This window comes from Protopterus annectens, chromosome 11.part0 (genome assembly GCF_019279795.1).
Source record: "Protopterus annectens isolate FY-2018-M chromosome 11.part0, PAN1.0, whole genome shotgun sequence".
Lineage (NCBI taxonomy): Eukaryota > Metazoa > Chordata > Ceratodontiformes > Protopteridae > Protopterus > Protopterus annectens.
The window spans coordinates 951,206,302-951,228,819 of record NC_056745.1 but is presented as its reverse complement, the minus strand read 5'-3'; the positions used below and the strand labels follow the sequence as shown (position 1 = coordinate 951,228,819).

The 22,518-nt window shown below is 40.5% G+C and overlaps 1 protein-coding gene across 2 annotated transcripts in view; it reads left to right on the top strand.

Moving 5' to 3' along the window:
• The window catches only part of LOC122815653 (protein artemis-like), a 934,783-nt gene that overhangs the window by 197,714 nt on the left and 714,551 nt on the right, over nt 1–22,518 (top strand). For both annotated transcript variants that reach the window (XM_044088335.1, XM_044088334.1), the window contains exon 2: nt 20,295–20,346. In XM_044088335.1, coding sequence (XP_043944270.1) covers nt 20,300–20,346 — 47 coding nt within the window. In that variant the 5' untranslated portion in view covers nt 20,295–20,299. The remainder of the gene's footprint in view (nt 1–20,294; nt 20,347–22,518) is intronic.

The window sequence follows — 22,518 nt, the reverse complement described above, 5'->3', positions numbered from 1 at the left end:
CAAACCCCAAGCTCCGACACTACCGCACACACTCCCTACCTGCACCCTAACCCTAACTCACTTACACACCCCAAACCCCAAGCTCCGACACTACACACACTCCCTACCTGCACCCTAACCCTAACTCACTTACACACCCCAAACCCCAAGCTCCGACACTACCGCACACTCACCTATCACACACCCTAACCCTACATCCCTGAGTATTCAACACTTACCTGTCCGCTCCCTACTCCTACATCCCTCACTATCGCATACTTACCAGGTCGCGCTTACACATTCCCCTTGTCGGTCTTCCGTCTGTCGGGATTCGAGCGTGTCGGTCAACTGCGTTGTCGGGTTTCTGGCGTCGGTCATTTCCCTGTCGGTGAATCGGCGTTTCGGGCATTCGAAGTAGACCCGTATATATATATATATATATATGTATATATATATATATATATATATATATATATATATATATATATATATATGTATATAATTATATAATTTATGTATTGCCTTCCTTCTGGGGGCACCTGACATCTGAGGCAAGAAAGACTGAAGAATATGGTGTCTGCTGTGTCTTGTATACCCCTGTCGCACTGACGTCAGGAAAGAAAGTGACGGCAACAGACGCCGGACCTAGACTTTGGAATTCGGCCGACCCAGGACCCGCCTGACAGCAGAAAACCCATCTGTGATTACTGCAGCTGTATTAGCACTCTAACATCTACATTTATGGTAGGTACAAAACTGTACTTTATCACTGTAGGCTAATTTTGTAAAGGCCTCTCCATTTTAATTAAACTTTGCTTTTGCTCCCATTCATAGTGTCATTCCGAACAATTGCAAGGATCAGTAGCTATAGCTTTAACTTTTTTCTAGCTTACTTTTAAAATCCATTCTTTAAGTTTCACAGTCTGGTATTGTTGTAAAACTAACACATCAAGTTTTTCCCAAGACCATGGCATAACTAACTGAACCAGATATTGTCCAGTGTCTGAATTAGTTTTCAATGCACTTGCTCATTAACTCGCCTGTAAAAGGTCTGCCTTTGCCCAGTACCAATTACAGACAGCAGAAAGCAACCATTCAGAAGTCCTTTATCTGTTGAGCAACCCTCAGAACATGGAGAGGCCACTGTACAAATAATATAAGAATCAGAAGAGCTTTTAAATAAACTGTATACAAATGGGAATTATTTTGCTACTGAAAATGCTTTTATAATCTTCAGTCTGTCAAGTATATGTTAAAAGCTACTGAGACCTCGCTTTTAAAGCATGGGCTTTCCTTTATTCCATTCATGTCTGCTAATATTGTGAGTGCTAGAACTACACTATAAGAATTTATAAGTATCATTCATTAACGTTGAGTGTGTTAATGCTAAAACAAGAAGCCCAGCAGCCACTGCAGCTTATAAAAATGCTTCTGTTGAACTTTATATTGGGAACTAGCTTTTGAAGCGCAGTGAAACCAAGTATTACAGTTTTGACAAAAAGTGAGAGAAAATTTGATTGATCGGCAATTGAAGTTCCTTCTTCATTAGTGAGGACTCGAGACTTAGCCAAACAGTCTGAACCTTTTCAGGCTGCTTGGCTTCTTACCTTTTCCCACAGTGCTCTTCTACTGAACACCTCTTCCCAAGTCTCTCTTGCTGTACATCTTACTGCACTGGTGAGAAATGTTCCATGCTACCAAATTTACTTACAAATTTGGCTCATGATTTTTTTTTCTTTTGTACTTGGACTGGTGCTATATTTTCCTCTCTTACTATTTCAGTGAGCACGTCAGCATATTCCATTTTTTTCAGTTATTCCTTTTTAAACATAGTGGTGAGTTAAGTGTTTTTATGTTCTGCCCTACTTTTCCTGTCTTCCTGCCCATCATGTCTGTTAAGTGAATTGCTGTAGTTTGCTAGAGTGATTTTTAACATATAGTTCAATGAACTGTATTACTGCTTTGCTTCGCAAGAGTTATTATCTCCATGCTTTTCTTTAGCTGTATTACTGTTTTTGCTTCTAACTATTGATTAAAGATGCTTGTTTTTTTTCCTAGATGTTAGTTTTTGCTGAGGTTTCTTAATATTGCTAAGAGTTTTTTGTGCAGTTCATTACTTTGTTAATTATGGAAAGCAAATACAAATTTGAGATGAAAATCCTGCCCTCTCAAGAAAATAAAGAGCACATTTCTGTGAGAACTGGGAAATTTATGCTTCTTTAAGGTCTCAAAACTTAGAGTAGGAATTGTTAGGGCTCAATAGGGTGAAATTGAAAGGTACTCCTGTGTCCAAGGTTTCCACAGTCAGAGTGATCCCCCTCCTTTTGTGACCATAGTGGTGTAAATCCAGACATAGTCCCTGCTTCCTGACAAGGATACTTCATTTCCCCACAAGAAGCCCCAGTTAGGGGTTTCTGCTTTGTCCCAAAACTAAATAGTTTCTGATGTCTGTCCTCCATTGCTACAGTAGTTTGTCTTTACTGGCTACAGCAAAATACCTTAGAACCCATGTACCCACTTTATTAGGTAGGCCATCTCCAGAAAATCTATTTCTGATTACCTTGACTTTGTAATATAGCCTTTCTCATTATGCAAGTATATTTATTCACAGGCCTACTCCCCACTGAACATGATTTCTGTGCCTTCCTTACTAAACTTTGCTCATCACCAGGCCCTACCCAGGCCACAGTTACCATGAGGCTATCAATAAACCCATCAGTGTCGATGCTGGTGGAGTCCTCAAGGTCAGCTGTGGTTTCAGCCATAGATCTGCAACCCTCAACCTTTTCCTGTCTAATGTGCAATCAACATGGGATTTTCACTGTCACTACCTGTGACGTTGGGGTCACGGTCAAACTTTCAGGATCAGTTTTGGTCCTGATTCCTTCAGGGCCAATCATTCTGTCTCCAAGGTTGGCCTTTTGAGATTGACACCAGTGCTCTTAACATTGAATTATATGTCAGTTGCTGCATTGTCCTCCAGATTCAAGTCTGGGCCTTTCCTTAACACCTCAAGATCAACATTGAACATTCAGTTTTTCTGTCAGTGTCAGCCCCAGCTCCTTCGATACAGGCTTCCCAAAGCATGAATCTCCATCATGGCACTCCCTGTGGGGATCTATTGTGGCTCCATTGTCAATCTACCCTTGAAAAGATGTAAAGATGGTAGGTTTTTGGAGGTGTTAAGATCTTGTCCAGGAAGGCTGTGCAGTCCTAATCTTCAGTCTATCCCTGAGACTTGGTAGAAGGGCATAGCACAAGAGGAGGCATATTGACTCGTCAGCAGTCTCCAAGGTGGGATGTTGACAGTATTGAGGAGGCTGATTTTCCCCATACCTGCCCAATAATTTAAAGTTTGCAGAGATGTTTGAGATGCTTGTAGTTAAGTTGGAATGACCTGCAGAAGGTGTCCTCGTCAGAGCTCCTCTTGGAAAAGGCCATCCAGTCTCCCAGGTCATCCTCTTGGGTGATCTATCCAGCTAACAGTATGGTTTGGCTGGTGGAACAAACAGCATAGTGGAACACCAGTGTGATGGCTTCAGTCCCAGAGAGACTAAACAAGATACACTGGTTCCCTAGGGACTGTAGATGTTTGGCTGGTACTATCAAATGTGGCTTTGTTGTCCCCTTGCTAGGGGAGGCAGATTTGCACATTTTCCTCCTCTATAGTAAGGACAGTAAGCCACATGACACATTCTGCAAATGCAGAGGGACCTGAATAAGAAGACTTCTCCAACTCTGGAAGGGTTGCCAGATGGGGACCTTAAACCTAACTTAAACCTAAGTCTCAGATGTGAGCTCTGTGTTTTATATTGAATCTGAACAAGAAATTAGCTTACAACATTGTGAATGGTTTTGCCATAGTGGGAGGCACTGGTATTTACTATTATATACCATGCCTTGCTTCATTGAATATACTTCTGTAATAGCACTATGACCAGTTTTATCAATAGTCCCTTAGAATAAATCTTACCTTTTGGTTAAGCTGTAAAAACTGAACTGCAAAAACAGGAAAAGAATAGCAAACAAAACCTTCACTGTTGTTTGCATCAAGTTTGTCTCCACAGCATACATTTTCAGAGTGTTGTGGAGTCCACGTCTGCTGTGGTTCCAGCATAGCCAGCAATACTTTGACAGCAAAGGATATGGGAGGATTTTTGCACAGGTCTTGGAAACTTACCGGATGTTAAATAACCAAAAAGTGTTTGGAATTTGTAAAAAAAAAAAAAAAAAAATTCAGGGATTACATGATACTTTGTCTGGAATCCCACAGATTGTTTCCTGTAACCTTGTCCAACTGTCCTTCTCTAGAGGCAGTTGTGGGGAGGGGGTCTTCTGTCCATCAGTTTGTCAGTTGTGATTGGCCATCGCACAGAGAAAGTGGGTGATGGCCTTCATTTCCAGAAGCTACGCCATTTCTTTCCTATCATTTCCTAAATTGCAGTCTTTCCAGATGTACCACACCTTCAAAAAACTGTGGCGAAGAAAGAGGTATTCAGTCCTGTATGAAAAAAGGTGATCCATTTGGTCCCACCAGACCAGCAAGGACTATTTTTTTTTTTTTTTTTTTTTTAGTACTCTAGTCCAGAATGGGCCTAAGCTCCTTCATTTTCTTAAGTATCCTACATCAGTATATAGCGTTGTTGCCTCACAGCAAGAGGTTCTCCCATTTGATTCTCTGCTGGAGTGCGGGGAGTGCCTTCTGTGTGGAGTCTGCATGTCCTCCCTGCAGTTAGGTGGGCGTTCGAAAGACATACATAAATGGACGTGCCTTCGTTGAAGGTTGAACATCGAGCTGGCACCTCGGCGTTCATCAAAATCTACTGCCAATTATTAGCGGACCGGAGTTCCACTGTGGCAACCCCTAACCGGGAAAAGCCGAAAGATAACATCCTAAATCAATATATTCCAAAAGAGCCATTTTGCATAACCTTGGAACCCTTGATCCTTCCTTGCATATACAGTGGAGACTATGTGTTCTTACACTGAGAAGTAGCAAAAATGTCATTACTGCTGTAATGGAGCCAGTCACTTTCAATTTTGAGCACTGTCTTTATGACTTAACTCAGCCCTTGTGGGGGGGGGGGGGGTCGCCAAATGCATGTCACTGGAGGCAGTGCTTACAAAACTGCAGGGGCCCAGGATTTTTCTGCACGTGTCCACTGACTTCTGTTAGCCCCAATGGTGGACAGTTTCATAGTCCTATGGGAATATTGAATGTCCTAGTCTTTGGGGATAATGGTGATAACTACAAAGTCCCAGCTGGTGCTCATGGAAATCACTGGTGTCCATCAGATCCGCTGGATGCAAATCATGCACTCACGCTTGTTAAATGCATCTTCCCTCAGAAAGGATCCTGTAGGTTCACTTAATGATATCTCAGATACTGCAGAGTTGGCTTCTTTCAGCTGCTGCCTGTAGGAGTTCAAGCTTGTGGCAGCAGCAGTCTGCGTGATTCAAATACATGGTATGACATGGAGGTGCTACGGTTTACTCAAGAATTCAGTGGAACAAGTAGCTTTTCTAGATCAGAAGTAGAAGTGCAAGGATCATCTCATATTGTGGAATGCACAAGCGTAACCATTTAAAGCCCCTGTTGGTGGTCACCACAGATTCTTCTGCCGTAGGTTGGAAGGCATTATCAGGAGCAGAAGTGTCCAGGGTGCATGGCCACAGACGTAGGCCTGTCTGCACATAAATGTTGGAAATTATGGCAGTCCTTAACTTACAGGTGGTGTTGCCACACAAACTGATAACATGACTGTGGTATGGTATCTCCATAAGCAAGAGGAAGCCTGTTACTATCCTTTTGTTGGAAAGCCATAAGAGCTTAAGAATGTGTTTTTATTATCAGTCAGTTTTTCATTGCTGGCCATATCCTTGGAGAAGCCAATTCCTTTAGAGGTTTGGTTCAGCAATTGTTTGCTAATGCAGTACAAGTGGTCCGTCAAGCTGTCAGTGGCAAGGACATTATTCCATTACTGGGGGAAGCCTAGATGTGACTTATTTGCATCTCATATTTCCTGTATTCCTCTCTTGGTGACATGTCCCCATGATGTCTTCCAAACATAGCCTTTGGATCTCTTGCATACTTTTCCTTCATTTCACTTTATTCACAAGTTTCAGAATAATATCCATATACACAAGGCCACAGTCATACTGGTAGCCCCATTGTTGGCCTTTACAAGTGTGGTTCCCGTGACCCATCTTCTGGACAGGTCCATCTGTCTAAAGTCAATCAGGAGCTTCCTCGCTCACTTGTATGGCAAACCTCATGTGTACATTCAGTCCCTTTAGTTGGCAACATTTTTTTTCACTTCCATTAATGGACAGGGGCCTCTATTTACCCAGAAATCTGGTCCATACCTAAACATAGACTGAGACCTAAGACGAAAAAATATAACAGTTAAGTCTACTCATTTTCCCTTGTGAGCTATAGCACAGGGTTTGGACCCTTTCACATTTCCTGTACCAATTGTTTTAGATTGTCTATCTGATTTTTTACTTGGATCATGGCTATTTGCCCTTTGCTTCCATGAAAGATTATAAAACCTTTCCCAGAGCACTTTTCTTGAACTGGTCATTAAAAAGCCTGTTCCCTGCCTGTGATCTGTATTTTGTTTTACAGACTTTGACTGAACCACCATTTGAACCTGTTGCTATGGCTGATTTGAAATTTGTTTCCTGTATAATAAAAAAACGTTTTTTTTCTGGTTTCTGTTACTTCTGCCAGGAGAATTTCTGAATTACAAGTATTATCTGTTACTCTTCCTTTTGCAGTATTCCACAAAAAACAAAGTACCCATGAAAACCAATCCTTCCTTTGTGGCCAAAGTAGAAACAGAAACTCATTTAAGTTGTACTATTAATGTGCCAATTTGGAGTTTTTTCTGTAAATATTCAAGAATATTTGTTGGATAATTTGGGTGTTCATTGGCAGTTTCAGTTTTTGTTTGTGCAGAATCTATATTTCATTCACAACAAAGGACATTGGGAAATAAGTGTAAAAATCAGTGTTGTGTAAATGGCTTCAAAACTGTTTTCCGTTTTGCTACAAGAAGCTTAACGGATGGTATCTGAACAAAGATAATTTCACTAGGACCATAGCTACTTTATAGGCACTGTGCAGTAGTTATGTTGGCATAACTGAATGCTTTAACTTTATAAGCTGGATGTGATTTCAAAATCCAGGTATTTCTTCAGTGCCATAATAATTTGGGTATTCTTTCATAAGGATCTTCTCAAAAGTATGAGCTTATGTTCATGTCTACGTTCTCTAAGTCTTCTCTTGGTTTTTCCTACATAAAAACAAGAACATACTTGGCATAACTATGTACACTAACCCCATTGAGTTGTAGTTACAATGAATGGGGGCTTTCAGCAAAACTTTGACCATCACCCCCACCCCCACCCTCACACATGTACAACTCCTTTTCTTCACTGAGCTACAGGCTGCATTTGTAGAAAATGCTTTAAAATAAATTGTCAAGGCTATTCTGCATTTTGTATATTTGTATATTTTTGTATTGTATATTTTGTATGTTGTATTTTGCATTTCTCTGCAGATTTTATTACTATAACCAAGAGTATCAGCAATAATGAAAAAAATCTTAATTTATTTACCTATATATTGTAATAACAGATATTGATTTACCTATATACTGTAATAACACAGATATAAAATTGATTGGAAAAATGTTGATTTTTTGGAATTGCAAATCGGATCTTTTTTTTTTTTTTTTTTTTTTTTTTATTTCAAGGTAATTTCATAACTCATATCAGTTGTGTTATATCATATTTTGCTGATCTCTGATAGACTTCTTGGTGTTTATGTAAAGGGGCATTTGTGCTTTATTTAGTGTGTGGTGTAGAAATTAAGCTAATTTGAATTATTTTCCATCTAATTTGATTTGTGATTTATGTTGTCTTATTACATTTGTGAGGTTTCCTTTCATATCTGGAAATTTTATATTGGTCTCTTTAGAATTAAATGTGTAAAATAATTCTGACTCTGCTAGACTTGTTAGTAAGATGTATAAAAGAGAGCATGCCAGCAGTACTTTTTATATTATTCAGGTGTGCACAGTCACTGATTTAGAATAGAGCATTGGAAAACGTCAGACCTTTCATGCATTCCACACTCGCTGCAGAAAATGATGAATGTCATCAAGAAGTGCAAATCTTGAAAAGTAAGTTAGAAATTAGAAGGCATCCTATGGGTCTATTTAATAACATCACTCAAGAAATAGTACGTAAAAAAGAATATATGTACCAGCCTTTACTGAAGGCAGTGTTACTTGAAGGTTGCTATTGTATGGCTAAGGTTATGACCTACAGTATTGATACAGTATTGATTCTGACGTTATTAAAGGTGTTACTAAAAGATAGCTGGAAGATTTTAAGTAAACCAAATTATAGGTACCAAGCCACTATTCAGCAGCAAAAGGTATAGTAATTAAAAAAAAAAAAAAAAAAAAAAAAAAAAAAAACTTCTGGAATCTTAACTTTATTTTGGGAACAGTCCGAATATTCCTAAAAGTAATAAACGAATGTACTGAAAACTGTCATTTTGTAAAAGCTGCAGCTTTACCAGCAACATCTTTCCTTACAGTCCAAAAGGGCATTTATTGTGCAGTTCACGGACATTTTGTATTGCACTTTGTTCATTCATGCATGCATTCATTCATTCAGAGAACATTTTTTTTTCCTAGTTCAGGATGGTCTGGTGCAAGAACCAGATCATAGCAAGTAGTAGACTTAAGGTAGGCAATAAATTATGGATGGATGGCAGTCCATGGCGACCTAAGTGAACATATCTGGATTGACAGAACGGGATATGTGAACTGCCTAGGTCTATATTGGTGGGACATTAAGAATAAAGAGAGGTCATTCTAGACTTCTGTCTGGCAAATGGTGTGATAGTGGCCAGCGCATGGTTCAGGGAGAGAGAGTCACAAGATCGCATGCAGGAGTGGTTAACATGGACCTCTGGTAGATTTCCTAATAGTTAGGAAAGAACACTGGATAGAATCAGCTATTGCAAAGTCATCCTAGTGAAACAGTCATTCCACAACATAAATCACTGGTTGCTACAATCAGCTGCAATTAGTGGTCAGAGTTGACTGGAGAGAAAGTATAAGAGTTCATGGAAATACTCTGGGTTTTAGCTCCTCAGGAAGAAGAGGAAATGAGTTGTTGTCTTTTGGCTTTTCCCGGATAGAGGTTGCCACAGTGGAACTCCAGTCCACTAATGATTGGCAGTGGATTTTTACGGTGCTGAGTTGCCAAATGGGAGAACCTCTTGCTGTGAGGCGACAACGCTAACCGCTGCACTACTGCGGCCACAAGAAAAGGAAATGAGTAGAGTTGAAAAATCACAATCCATCAAAACAGTATGTGTGATGACTGTAGAACAGATGTGCAACCAAACCCAGGTATGGAAGTAAGGTACTTAAGGTAAGCTGGTGGTGGAATGCAGAAGTCCAGGAAGTCATCAAAAGAAAAGCGTGTAGGAAAAAGTGTGAGACAGAAATGATGGACCAGGCTAAGAAGAAATACTGGTTGGCTAATTAAGAGGCTTAGAGAGCAGTTGTAGTAAAAAAACAAGGCATCAGAGTCTCTTTACCAGCTTCTCAGTAGATGGCACAAAGAAACTCATCAGGTGGCAAGGCAAAGACAGAAAGATAAAAATAATCATCAGTCACTGTTCATAATGGTTGCCAGTTGACCAGACCACAGGACATCAGAGGCGGATGGAAGGAGTATTTCTAGCAGCTTCTGAATGCCTATAAGGAAAAAGAGGAGGAGCCCACCCTAGAAGACATAAGGACAGCACTGAGGAAGAGCCCATCCTAGAAGACTTAAGGACAACACTAAGGAAAATGAAGTCAAGGAAAGTAGCAAGCTCAGATGAAATTATAGCAGACTTTATCAAGTTTTGGGTGAGCTGGGGAGTGATGGCTCCTAAGGATACCCACATGGAGAAAAAGCTGCATCTAAGATGAGTGTAGAATAAGCGTACTATTACCAGTGTACAAGAACAAAGGGGACATTCACAACTATAGGCAGTATAGAGGTATCAGACTCCTGTCACACTGCCTGAAAGTTCTGGAGAGGATTATTTGATAAATGAATATGTAGAGCAGCAGAAAGAAAACGGGAGATGAGCGGTTTGGATTCAGATTAGGATGCAGCACAACTGACCCATGTTTGCAGTGAGACCGCTAGATGAGAAGAAGCTAGCAATGAGGAAAGAGTCCAATTGGACATTCCTAGATTTGGGACCTTGTCATGTTTTCTCCAAGAAGGTTGATTTGGGCAGTCCTGCAGTGGTTCAAAGTCCCAGAAATATTGCTGGTGGTGGTGGGGAGTAGTAGTAGTGGGAGTAGTTGTAGTTCTAGTTCCAGTAGTAGTAGTTTTAGGTCTAGTAGTAGTTGTAGTTCTAGTTCCAGTAGTAGTAGTAGTTCTAGTTCCAGTAGTAGTAGTTCTAGTTCCAGTAGTAGTAGTAGTAGTAGTAGTTCTAGTTCCAGTAGTAGTAGTAGTTCTAGTTCCAGTAGTAGTAGTAGTAGTTCTAGTTCCAGTAGTAGTAGTTCCTAGTTCCAGTAGTAGTAGTAGTAGTAGTTCCTAGTTCCAGTAGTAGTAGTAGTAGTAGTTCCTAGTTCCAGTAGTAGTAGTAGTAGTAGTTCTAGTAGTAGTAGTTCTAGTTCTAGTTCCAGTAGTAGTAGTTCCCAAGGACACATGTACAGTGCTCAAAGTCCTAGAGGAGCTCACCATAAAATTGGGTCTGCATCAGGGTTCAGCACACCCACTTCTGTTCATACTGGTGTTGGACTGCGTTAACAAATAGGTTGGAGGGAACAGATCAACAAAGATATTTTATGCAGCCAATGTGGCATTACAGACAGTCTGAAAAAGAACTTCAAGTGATAAGGGAATGGAATGCAGAACTGAAGACACACAGGATGAAAAAGATTACAAATAGGACAGTTGCAGTGGTGGCAGACGGAATCCAAAGAAGTTGAGAATTAAAGAAGGGAAAATGCTGGAACAGGTTAACAGCTTCAAGTATTTGAGAGGGATGGTGGAGGAGAAGTGAAGTCTGAGAAGGACAGAGCTAGAATCAGAGTGGCTGCAGCCAACTGGCAGTGTGTCTCAGGGGTGTACTGTATGACAGATGAATGGCAAAGAAGCTGAAAAGTAAGATGTACAAAACAGTGGTGCAACTCTAAACTATTGTATAATACAGAAACCTGGGGAATGAAGGCTGAGCAGTTGAGGCAGCTAGAGATGGAGAAGTGCCTGAGACAGGTGGTAAGATGCACACTGAGGGACAAAGTAATGAGAACATCAAAACAAAAGCCCATGAGCTCCAGTTGCATAGACAGTTAAAGAGAACAGATTATGGTTATATGGACATGTGTAGGAAAGAAAAAAACAATCCAGTGAACAAGATTTGGGGAAGATAGGAAACAAAGCAAGAGGAAACTGTCGTGTTATTCAAAAAGATGGATGGATTGTCTGAGAGAAGACCTGTGGCAGTCGGGCATGACCGTTGAAAGTAGGGGAGTGGCATTAAAAACGGAAAGATGGAAGCAGTTGATACAACACCCTAACCCCATGTAGAAAATGGGGGGGGGGGTGATGATGAATGGCAGTCATTAGAAAATAAAGCACCCTGATGCTTATGCCACATACACAACACATGCAAACTCTTATGCACACAGCCCAGAGGGCAGTATGGAATATCACTAGCTGCCAACTGGCATTTCCATGTCCCATAAGTCACTCCAGCTAGGACTTCAACAGAAGAGTCAAACTCTATGGCAGTAGTGCTAACTATTGCATTTTCTGCCAGTTTTGTCCATATTTTTTGTCAAAGGCAAATTATTTGCAGTATCCAGTTAATGCCTAAGATCTTCAGACAACTTAAGATCAACCCCTTTGCTCAGCAGGACTATATAAAAGGCATTCTTCAAAGTTATCTTTTTACTGACTTTGGAGAAATGACTGCCTTATTCCAATAATCTCACCTTCTGTCTGTCGTAATGTCTTTCTTATCTGCATTGTTATCAAATTCTTGGCATGTAACGTAGTGTTCCTGGATGTCATGAGTATAACCAGGAAAATATCTCAGAGCACTGGGTCTTTATGTGCACAGTGCCAAACCAGCCTTTAAAATACATAGTTTATGCTGAATATGATTCAAGGGTATGGCCAGTTATAGCATCTGTCTTAAATGAACAAATGCATCTAAATATGAGTTAGTCCCTCTTGTTCAAACAGAGGAGGATGCTCTACACCTCTAAGGTGCCTTTTATTGGGCTCACAATAAAATAATTCACAATGTGAATCATTTGATCTGATGTCCGTATTCATTTATTCCTTGACATGTGGGTACAATTCTGAAATCGCAACTGACTCAGCCATACTACAGCCCATGAGGACTAAAAACTCTCGAGCTTTATCCTTACCCAGAATGCTCCTCTCCATTTTACCTCAGGTCTTGTTTGCCCTTAGTGTCAGACGTGTCGTCAAAGCTGTCGAGCTAAGTACATTTTTATACTTTAAAATTTCTCTATCTAGCAATTGTAGTACCTTTTTCACTCTTAGTTTTTCTATATTACCTTAGCAAGTTCCTACCTTATTTTCCTTTTTCACTCCTCTCCTGTCCGCTCATACACTTGTGTAATCTTTGCTACCATAGTTGGTAGACTTTCTTTAAATTTCCTACTTTCCAGCTTTAAAAAAAAAAAAAAAATTCTTGTATACCTTTGGTATTCTTAGTTTACCACTGCTGGTAGCACTTCACTGTAAAACTTTTACCTTCTAACACACTTCATCACCTTTACTGTGGGTCAGTTTTGTACTGTTGGGTATTCTGGTCCTACCATTGCTGGTAGCACTTTACTGTAATTTTTTTGTCTTGATGTTCCAATTTTTCTTGTGTGTGTGTTTGTTTTCTCTCCTGTAAGTATAGCTGATAAAGGAAAAGGTTCTTCTGGCTTCAATAAGTGTGACAGAAAAATGCCTAACTCTGATCGTCATTCATTATGTGTATATTGCTTAGGCTCACTACATTTACAAGAAGACTGTTCAATCTGCCATGGATTTAGTCACCGAGCCTTAGTAGAAAGAAAAAAACAGATTACTTCTGAAAGGCATGCTTAAGTCTTCTTTTGAGGAGGCATTATCTGGTTCCAAATGTAAGACGGACCCTTTTACCTCCTCATCATCCAGAATCGATAAGCATAAAAAGAGAAGTCACTCAGCACTGACTTCCCCTTTGGCACTGGTGACTAAGCAACCTAAAATGTAGATTAAAGAAAAGACTATAGAACCAAAAGCTTTGGCTTAGAGACCACCTGCATCTTCAGCACCAGAGCAGACACTACAGAAAACAGACAAGACTTCAGAACCGATGAGCTCTGTTCCATCTTTCATCCTGGCACCGACACCTGGGGTTCCAACAGTAATTCTTGACTAACCAGAATTGGCACTTCCTAGAATGGTCTATTCTCCATCTTAAGATCCCTTTGCAGGAGTGTGAGGAAGATGGGAAGACCCTTTCTGCAGTGGGCATACATTTCTCTACTCCCCAGTGGTTCTTCCCCAGGAACCAGAGGAGTGGAAAAATATGGTTCCAAAAATCCCAAGGGTCTTTCCAGGGCACACGTGGTAGCTCCCTCAGGGGTAGAGGGGGGAGCTTTTAATGGAAGATGCCACCCATGTAGCAGAGGTGGCCTTCAAAATCAGGGTTCCAGAGATTCTTTCTCTGCCAGACCCTACCAGTGCTCCTGAAAGGAGGCCCGATTGCTTGTCTGTGGAAGCAGTTAGGGGATGATTATCCTTGAACCAACATGCCTGGCTACAGTTAAATACAGATGTTTGGGTGCAAAGGATCAATATCAGAGGATACACCATTCCTTTCCACTCCCTCCCCAAGAAATTCAAAAGAATCCCAAATGTTTCACCCAGTCAAAGGGAATCAGCAGTTCAAGAAGTAAAAAAAAAAAAACTTCTAGGAAAGTCATCCAACAGGTCTTTCCAGACCAGAAAGTATCCAGAATTTACTCAGGATTCTTTAGTGCCAAAGAAGACAGGGGACTGGAGACCAGTTTTGGATCTCTATGTTCTGAACAAATCCATTCAATAAACAAATTTCTGGATGGTCACGATTCAGTCCATCCTTCCCCTTTTAGGGAAATATGATTGGATGCTCTCAGTAGATCTCCAGGACGCGTATTACCACATCAAGATGGAAAAGCACTTCAGGAGATTCCTCTGATTCTGGCTGGGAGCCAGTCACTTCCAATTCAGAGCCCTGCCCTTTGGCCTCACCTCAGCCCCCGAAGTGTTAACCAAATGCATAGTAGTGGTAGTGTCTCACTTGAGACTACAGGGACTTGGAGTATTTCCTTATTTGGATGACTGGCTCATCACCGCTCCCACCAAGCATCTCTTAAAGTCAAGAGACTGCATCATTCAGACTTGTGCTTACCTGGGGATCACAGTAAACCACAATAAGTCTCAACTGGTCCCAGTGCAAAATTTGGAATTTTATAGGGGCAAATATGACTACAAACACTTGCATAGCTTCTCTTCCCTTCCCCCATCTAGAAAAGATCAGACTTGAAGTCAGGAAAATCATCAGCAACAAGACAGTAGCCACACACCTGGTCCTGCAGGCCTTGGGTTCTATGGCAGCAACCATTACTTACCTCTAGCATGACTCCACATGAAAATTCTACAATGGCTTCTAGTATCCCAATGGTCCATTCTTTGTCAGCTAGTGTCTCATCATGTTTTGGTAACCAGCTATTGCAAAAAGGCTCTTCTCTGGTGGATTCACTCCAAAGAGATTCTTGCAGGATGACCTTTCATCCCACCTCAGCCCCAGGCCATAGTGACCACAGAAACCTCCCAGATTGGGTGGGGGGCATTAGCTGGGCATGACTGTGCAAGGCACTTGGTCACTTATAGAGGCCAGCTTGCATATCCATGTTCTAGGATGAGAGCAGTACTGTTAGCGTTGCAGGCATTTCAGGCTGTGCTTCCTCCAGGGACAATTGCGATCCAGGCAGACAACATATCAGTGGTTTGGTACAATAACCAACAGGGAGGAATAAAGTCTTACCCCCTTTGTTGAGAAGTGGTCAGAGTTTGGTAGTGGGGGATCTCTTCTGACCACTTTTTAATAGCAATGCACATCCCGGGAACTTCCAGTGTGATAACAGACAAGCTGAGCAGATGTATTCTCATGCCTCATGAGTGGTCTCTCAATCTGAAAGTGGCACAAATGATTTTTTGCCGCTGGGGCAGCCTTGCTGTGAACTCTCTGCATCACCCATAAATAACAAGTGCAGCACCTACTTTGCCCTGGTCCCCATTCCAGGGGAGTCCCTGAGAGACATGTTCCTTCATGATTGGCCCTCGGGACTTCTATATGCCTTTCCCCTGATTCCGTTAGTCCTTCAATTTCCCCTGATTCTGTTAGTCTTTCAATTTTTGAAGAAAGCAATTGGGTTGAAGAGAAAAGTGATCCTTATTGCCCCATTCTGGCCTCCACAAATTTGTTTCCCCTTCCACTAGCCTCATCTGATTTAGCAGCCCCGGACTCTGGACCCAGCTCCAGATCTTCTGTTCCATCCAGAGGGATTAGTTCATCCGATGCTTCAGAACCTAAAGCTCACAGCATGGCTTTTCCACTTCATTGATCACCTGGCATAAACTTGTTTTCTCCAGTCCCTAAGATTATTTTGGCCTCTCTTAAACCTTCCATATTATTGTAGCAAATGGAAGAGCTTTTCATGTTGAGCTTGTGATAATGACATTGACCCTTTCTCAGCTCCTATCACAAACGTTTGAGTTTTTGACCTTGCTTTTTGAAGGAGAGGCTTCTGCTTCTACTATCAGAGTTCATCTAGTGGCTATTTCAAAATTTCACAGTAGTTTACAGGACGTCCCATTAATGTCTCATAAACTCTGCAAAGCTTTTTTGAAAGGACCTGGATGCTGAAGCCTCCTTATAAACACCCATATGTCCCATGGGATTTCAGTTTGGTTCTTCAGGCTTTACTGTACCCCACCCTTTGAGCCTGCAGCTACTTGTTAGCTAAAGTACTTGTCCTGGAAGACAGCTTTACTAATAGCTATCATGTCTGGTAGAATAATTTTGGAGATTCAGGCACTATGTTAACCTCCATATTTGATTTTTCACCCAGATAAGGTTTCTTTAAGGACCACTCCATCTTTCCTACCAAAGGTTGTTTCAGAGTCAAATATTAACCAGACTATAAATTTACCAGTCTTCTTTCCAAAATTTTCAAACCAAGGTGAATACTGTCTTCATTTATTAGATGTCCACAGACAATTGCATTTTTACCTCCTTGGAACAATACTTATCAGGAAACCTGATCAAATGTTTATTGCTTTTTCTAGTACTAGACTAGGCAGACTGATATCCAAAGTTATGTTTTTCTAGATGGTTGAAAGACAACATTCCTCTTGGTGTATATGAAGGAAATGCAAAATTATCTGGACCTGTTAAGGCACACTGTACCACAGCAATAGCCACTTCTACAGTTTTCCACTCCAGGGCCTCCTTGGATAACTTTTGTGCAGCAGCGAAATGGGCTACCCTACATACCTTTATTACTCATTACAAATTGGATCTGGCTTCCAGGGGAAGAGCTTCCTTTGTTTCTATGGTACTTGGGAATATCATTCCAGTAGTCCACCCAAGGTATAATGTAGCTGGATTCTCTATCCCACATGTCAAGGAATAAACGATTGACAAAACAGATGGAACATTATGATGAGTACCAAACTTATTTTTTGCTTTCCTTAGACTGAGATCGTGAGGTTGAGTTTGAGTTATCAGAATGATCTTGCCAGAAGTGACCCACAAATGGAAAGTATTGAGATTCAACTTTAAATAAAGCCAACTATCAAATCATGGCATGTTACAAGACCCTTTTGATGAATCCCATAAAAATGCCCAATTCTTAAATATGTTGTGTGAACTGCAGATAAACAAAAGCTGAGTTGTCCTGCATGACTTTAAACTGGAAGACCTATACCTCAAATGTAGGCTATGCTTAAAATTCCTCTATTTCATGGATCAAGTAGTCGGAGAGCTCACTAGAGGACGTCTTATATTCTTGACTAGTGTGTACCCTTCCTTAGTAAAGTCTGATCACATACTAGAAACCTTTTCCTTCAAAATCCTCAAACCAACATATGCAGATGTCATAGTGTTCAAAGATTTCAGATGTGCAAACTTACACTTCTGTAATGAACTCTCAAAGTTCAAGTATTACTGTAATCCACAAAATGCTGACACAGCTAATAGTTAAGCAGATTCTGTGCTGACAAAGAAAACTATAGTAATCTGACGGTCCCTACCAGAACTAAACAAAATGTGACATGTAAGAGCAAACCAGCATGGCGGTCTACATGCATAAATAAACAATACAATATAAGGAAAAACCTCCTTAGAATATACAGCAAAACTAAAGGCCCACAAATCAAGATCCTTATCAAAAACTTATGTAAAGTACTGAAAAATGCCATCAGGAAAAAAGGCATCCCATAAACTTAAGCTGAAACAGGAAGCAGAGAATAATTACAAATCCTTTTCCTATATCAGGAAATTATGTAATAACCCCTAACATTGCTCTGAAATTTTTCATAATGCTGCTACTTGGAATTGGTGGCTGTCTTCATTGTATTAGCAAGTAAATTCAGTGCAAATTTTACCCCATAGACCTCTACACAAAGCCCACATATTCCCAAGGATTTCAAGCCACCTATCATTACTAAGGAACACTTGCTAAAAGTACTCTCCAGAACAAAAATACATCCTGTCTGGCACTTGTTAGCATACCAGTCTGCCTGATGAACAGCACTAAACATGTGCTGGTGGGGACCCGCTCTTACAAGCTGTTCAACCTGAGCTTATCTACTGGCTTTTTCCCTGAGATATGTCACGCAGAAGTTGGGATGCCACTTCACAAGGACAGTCTCGTTGCAGATCCTAGAAATTGCAGAGCCATCAGCCTGAAGATCCTTATCTGCAAGGCTGTGGAACAGATCACAGCCTAATAAATTCCAATATTAAAAATCTTGTAAGACTTGACAACACAGTAGGCTGGCTTTAAGGGTAGATCTCCAGTAGTGAATCTGACAAATCTGGCAATTTTCTTTTTTTCTTTTTTTTGAGACTGTAATACAAGCAGTGGACTATGATGTCCATACAGCATATCTTGACCATGCCAAAGGCATTTGATACCATAACCACAGATAACATAATTGGCAAGATGTGTGTGCTCCAAATTGATCCCTGTGTAGTAAAGTGGATAGCAAACTGGCTGAGGGAAAGAACCCACACAGTGAGAGGCATGGGTATGTCCTCCGGCTATGTGAAGCTTAGTAATAATGCCCCATAGGGATATTTTCTAGAACCTGTTTGGCATGCGCTTCTCTGATCTTCAAATCAAATAGTGGGATCTCTGAGTAGCCAAGTTTGCAGATGCTTGTAAACTGGGTGTCGCACTCAAATCCCCTTCTGCTATGTAGATGGTACAATATGAACTTGCACATATTAAAAGCTGGTGCTCAGAAAGTGGCCTAAAATTAAATTCTAAAAATGTGATATTGTTAGATTTGGTAAACATACCTCCCTGGCATATAGTGTGAACTGTATCCCACCCACTCCAAATTGAAGATGTTGTTTGAGACCTTGGAACATGGTTAGACATTTCCCTTTCATTTCATCATTTCGCAACAGTGGTTAGGAAATCTTTCTTTGTGGCACAGCTAATAACAAAAGGCATCTCGTCTACATTCAAAGAAGTCTTTACCCCTCTGTATTCTGCACTGATCAAGACCATCATTGACTACAGTACTGCCTTTGGGATGTAATTTACTAGACAAGTTAAGCAGTGGGAGAGACCCCAAAGGTTCCTGACAAAAAAAAAAAAAGACCATGGGCGTAAAAGATCTGCGGTACCAAAAGAAGCTAGACTATGTCCCTGTATTTCGTGTTCTATAGACTCCTTGGGGATGGTCTGTGCCTTTACTTCTGGGTCATTGGGGATCAGGCAGTCCAAAACCTCTTATCTTCACAAATTAAACAGTCCAGCAGAGGCTAGGACTAGATATGTGAACCTGCTTCAGTAAATATTTCATGGCGGGGAGAGAAATTTATCACATAATGACTACCCCCTCTTTGAAACGACCACTGCTCTCGGTCAGGCAGTGTGACACACCATCTTCCTTTAAAAAGGAAATGGACAGTTGGATGGTATTCATAAATTCACCACAGGCATGGCTGACCCTATCATTGTTTGAAAAGGAGGCAAGGTCTAAGGATGGTCACTGACAAGGTGCAAGTGGCCACATGACCCAGGTGCCTTGTATTTTCAATGATTCTATACCATGACTATATAACTAGACAACTGGTCATTTGTTTTTACCATGATGGATACAGGAGACACTTGCCTAAGGTATTTGAGGAACATGCCACTTGAGAATTGTCCATCTCCTTAGCAATCTATAGATCCGTTTTCTGAGAGAGTTGTGACTCAACTTCTTGGTCATCAATTTTCATGTTTCTTGAAATGTTACCTTTTACAGCTGAGTGATGCTTTGCAGTTCAGGTAATCAATGGTGGTGGTGTAGGCTTTCACCACAGCTTTCTTTCCCTTCTATTTGGTGGTTACCATTAGTTTTTGCTGGAACTTTGTCCTAGGTGTACCTGCTGTGTAACCTGTCAAATTAACAGCTTAATAGCTGATGTACGAAAAGGGAGGAGTTTCACAAGGCACAATGGGTTTCACTTGCTTCCTTTTTTCTTAATTATTGTTGGTGTAGACTTTAGTGTTTTTTTAGTTACCTCCACTGCTTTGGGTGCATGCGTGTTTGAAGGGTGAAATGAATTGATATATTGTTAATGGGAGTATTTTTTGAGGATTGTTGCCTATTAATAAACTGATGTACATAGTTTGACAGAGTATTCCCCTGATTTTTATCACAAATCTTTTTCAAGTGGTTTGCGTTGTTGGCTGATGGTACTCCTGTACAACTCGTGTATAGGGGAGCCTGTTGTAGAAGGCTCTGGTGTGTGTGTGTGTGTGTGTGTGTGTGTGTGTGTGTGTGTGTGTGTGTGTGTGTCTGCTATAATTCTAAGGTAAGTTAAGTCAGTTTATTTGTTATTTTGGTTAAATATTGAAAATATTACATTTGTTTTATTTTAAGATCAGAAACTTTTGCATGCATGTCCATGCTACCATTTAGTATTTTTTTTTGTCTTGTAGATCACATGAAAGGACTGAAAGGGCCCATTTTGAAAAGAAGACTAGAATGCTGGTAAGACTTTGAGTGAGTTACATACTGTCATGGTGGTACAGCTGACTGAACAACACTCCGCCTCTAATTGTGAAAGTAAAATGTTCATAAAGAATGAATAGTTTTATGGGAGGCAGTTTTGGTGATTTGTTTTAAATATTTATACTTTTGTTCATCTACTACTTGTCTTGCAGCATTATTCCTACCACAAGACTAGTTGTAGATAAGTTGATGTCCTTTTGTGTCACTGTTGCAGTATTGTTTACTGAAGGGATTCCCTGCCTAGGGTAGCCCAACATCTAGCCAGTATACCAAAGCCCTAGGATTTTAAAAACGTCCTATGTCACACATGTGCCCCCTGTTCACAGCATAAGGCATAAAGGTGATGTACAGACGTACATACTTCAGAACTTTGCCGCCAGTTTGAACGTCATCTGCGATCGTCAGTCTGAACGCTCCTTGTTTGTGCTGGTTAACAAGCGATTTTCAGATAACTTCCACACTGGGGTTTTCTTATCTCATTTTCTTTGTTTGTGAGGTTACATGTCATCCAGAAAGAGAAAATGTCAGTGTAGGAGACTGATTCCCTATAATGACCTTTAAGGTTTAGTTCTGTTTCGCAATTTGCCTTATAAAGTGAATGAGGTTAATGTTTTCAAATGACTACATGCACTTTGGAATCTGGATTCTTGTTCATATCAACTTTGAATATAAATATCAATTTTAAACTGTACATTTTTGTAGCCATTAAAATGCAGCAGTAGATCAGGATGTATGTGTTTGTTACATGGGGTTTAGTGTTGTGCAAACTGACTTCACTTCTAAGTATTATTTTTGCAAGTAATGCACTAGCATAGTTAATATTATATATTATTCTCAATATTTTGTTTCATTTGATCACCATTGTAGTGACCTAAGCTTTATATGGGTTGTATCCTGCCATTGATATTACAGCCGGTCAGTTTACAACATTTCAGCAAACTTTCTACATGCCCTGTCCATTGTTAAGCTCAAGACAGTTTTGGGTGCCAAGCCCTTCAGATCTTTCCTGCCATTGAAGATAAAGCTCGGCTATTGAGGATCGATGGTCAGCTATTGCTCTTACATTGCTGGTCACAGAAATTCCCTTCAAGGGAAAAAAACTTCCATTTTACATTTTATGACAGAACATTTTTTTTTATAAAACTTCATATTTTATCTTAGATTTAAGTGCTTAATTTGACAGATGATTTTTGAACACTTTTAAACAGCGGTGTTTTTTACTTTTGAGGGGAAAAGTTGTTAAAGATCATTTTAAGCTACTTTTCTCTATGGTGAAACTTTTGTTAATTTACTTTTTAGGAGCGGGCTGGGGTAAGTGTGTAAAGCTTTTCATTGTTTTATCAGAGAAGTATTTTTTTTACTATCTACTTGCTTTACTGACTATTGCTTCTTGGCTTCCCAGGGAATCGAGCACCATACAACAATTTACCATTACACAATTTACCAGCTCCTCACTTCCTTCTTTCAGCCAAAAAAGAAGAAAATTATTAAACAGCCTTTGGCACCACAACAGGCTGCTCAAGTGCCTCGGCTGCAGGTAAGTGATTCTGCCGTGGCCAGAGCTGGTTCCTTGGACTTATGTTTTTCCTTGAGTACTGGTGCTGTAGTTCCTACAGCCAACAATGGATTGGGGATTAGACATATTCCTCTGTGGCTGCTGGCATACTCTTAGCAGGCAAGTGAGAAGCCCTTCTCGTCGGTCCTGGGAGAAGGGACAGAGTGTCTCTGTCTAGCCATAAAGTTGTGCCCATATCCAGGGAGGTTATTCCTACCAGTTCTTGGTCTATTTCTTCATAAATTCCTATCAAAAAGAAACACAAAACATTAATGCAGGTCTCCTCATTCTTCCATGATTCTGGACAGGAGTAATTTATTGAGCTTAGCTCAGGGTTTAGTGCATGCTTTTGAGCCTTCTTGTTTTGTGGTTTCTGGTAAAAGAAAAATTTAGATGTCTTTTTATTATCATGTTGCAGTATTCTTCACCTTGGGGAGTTGATGCCTGGAGCACCGGACATCTGGCCAGTGTACCAAAGTCTTGAAAGCAGGAATACGAGAGACGTTGCATGTAAGAGCCATAAACTGATGCCTGCTATATCTGTGACATCTGTGCATACCCAAATCAGAACTTTTCTGCTGCAGTGCGTTTCAGAC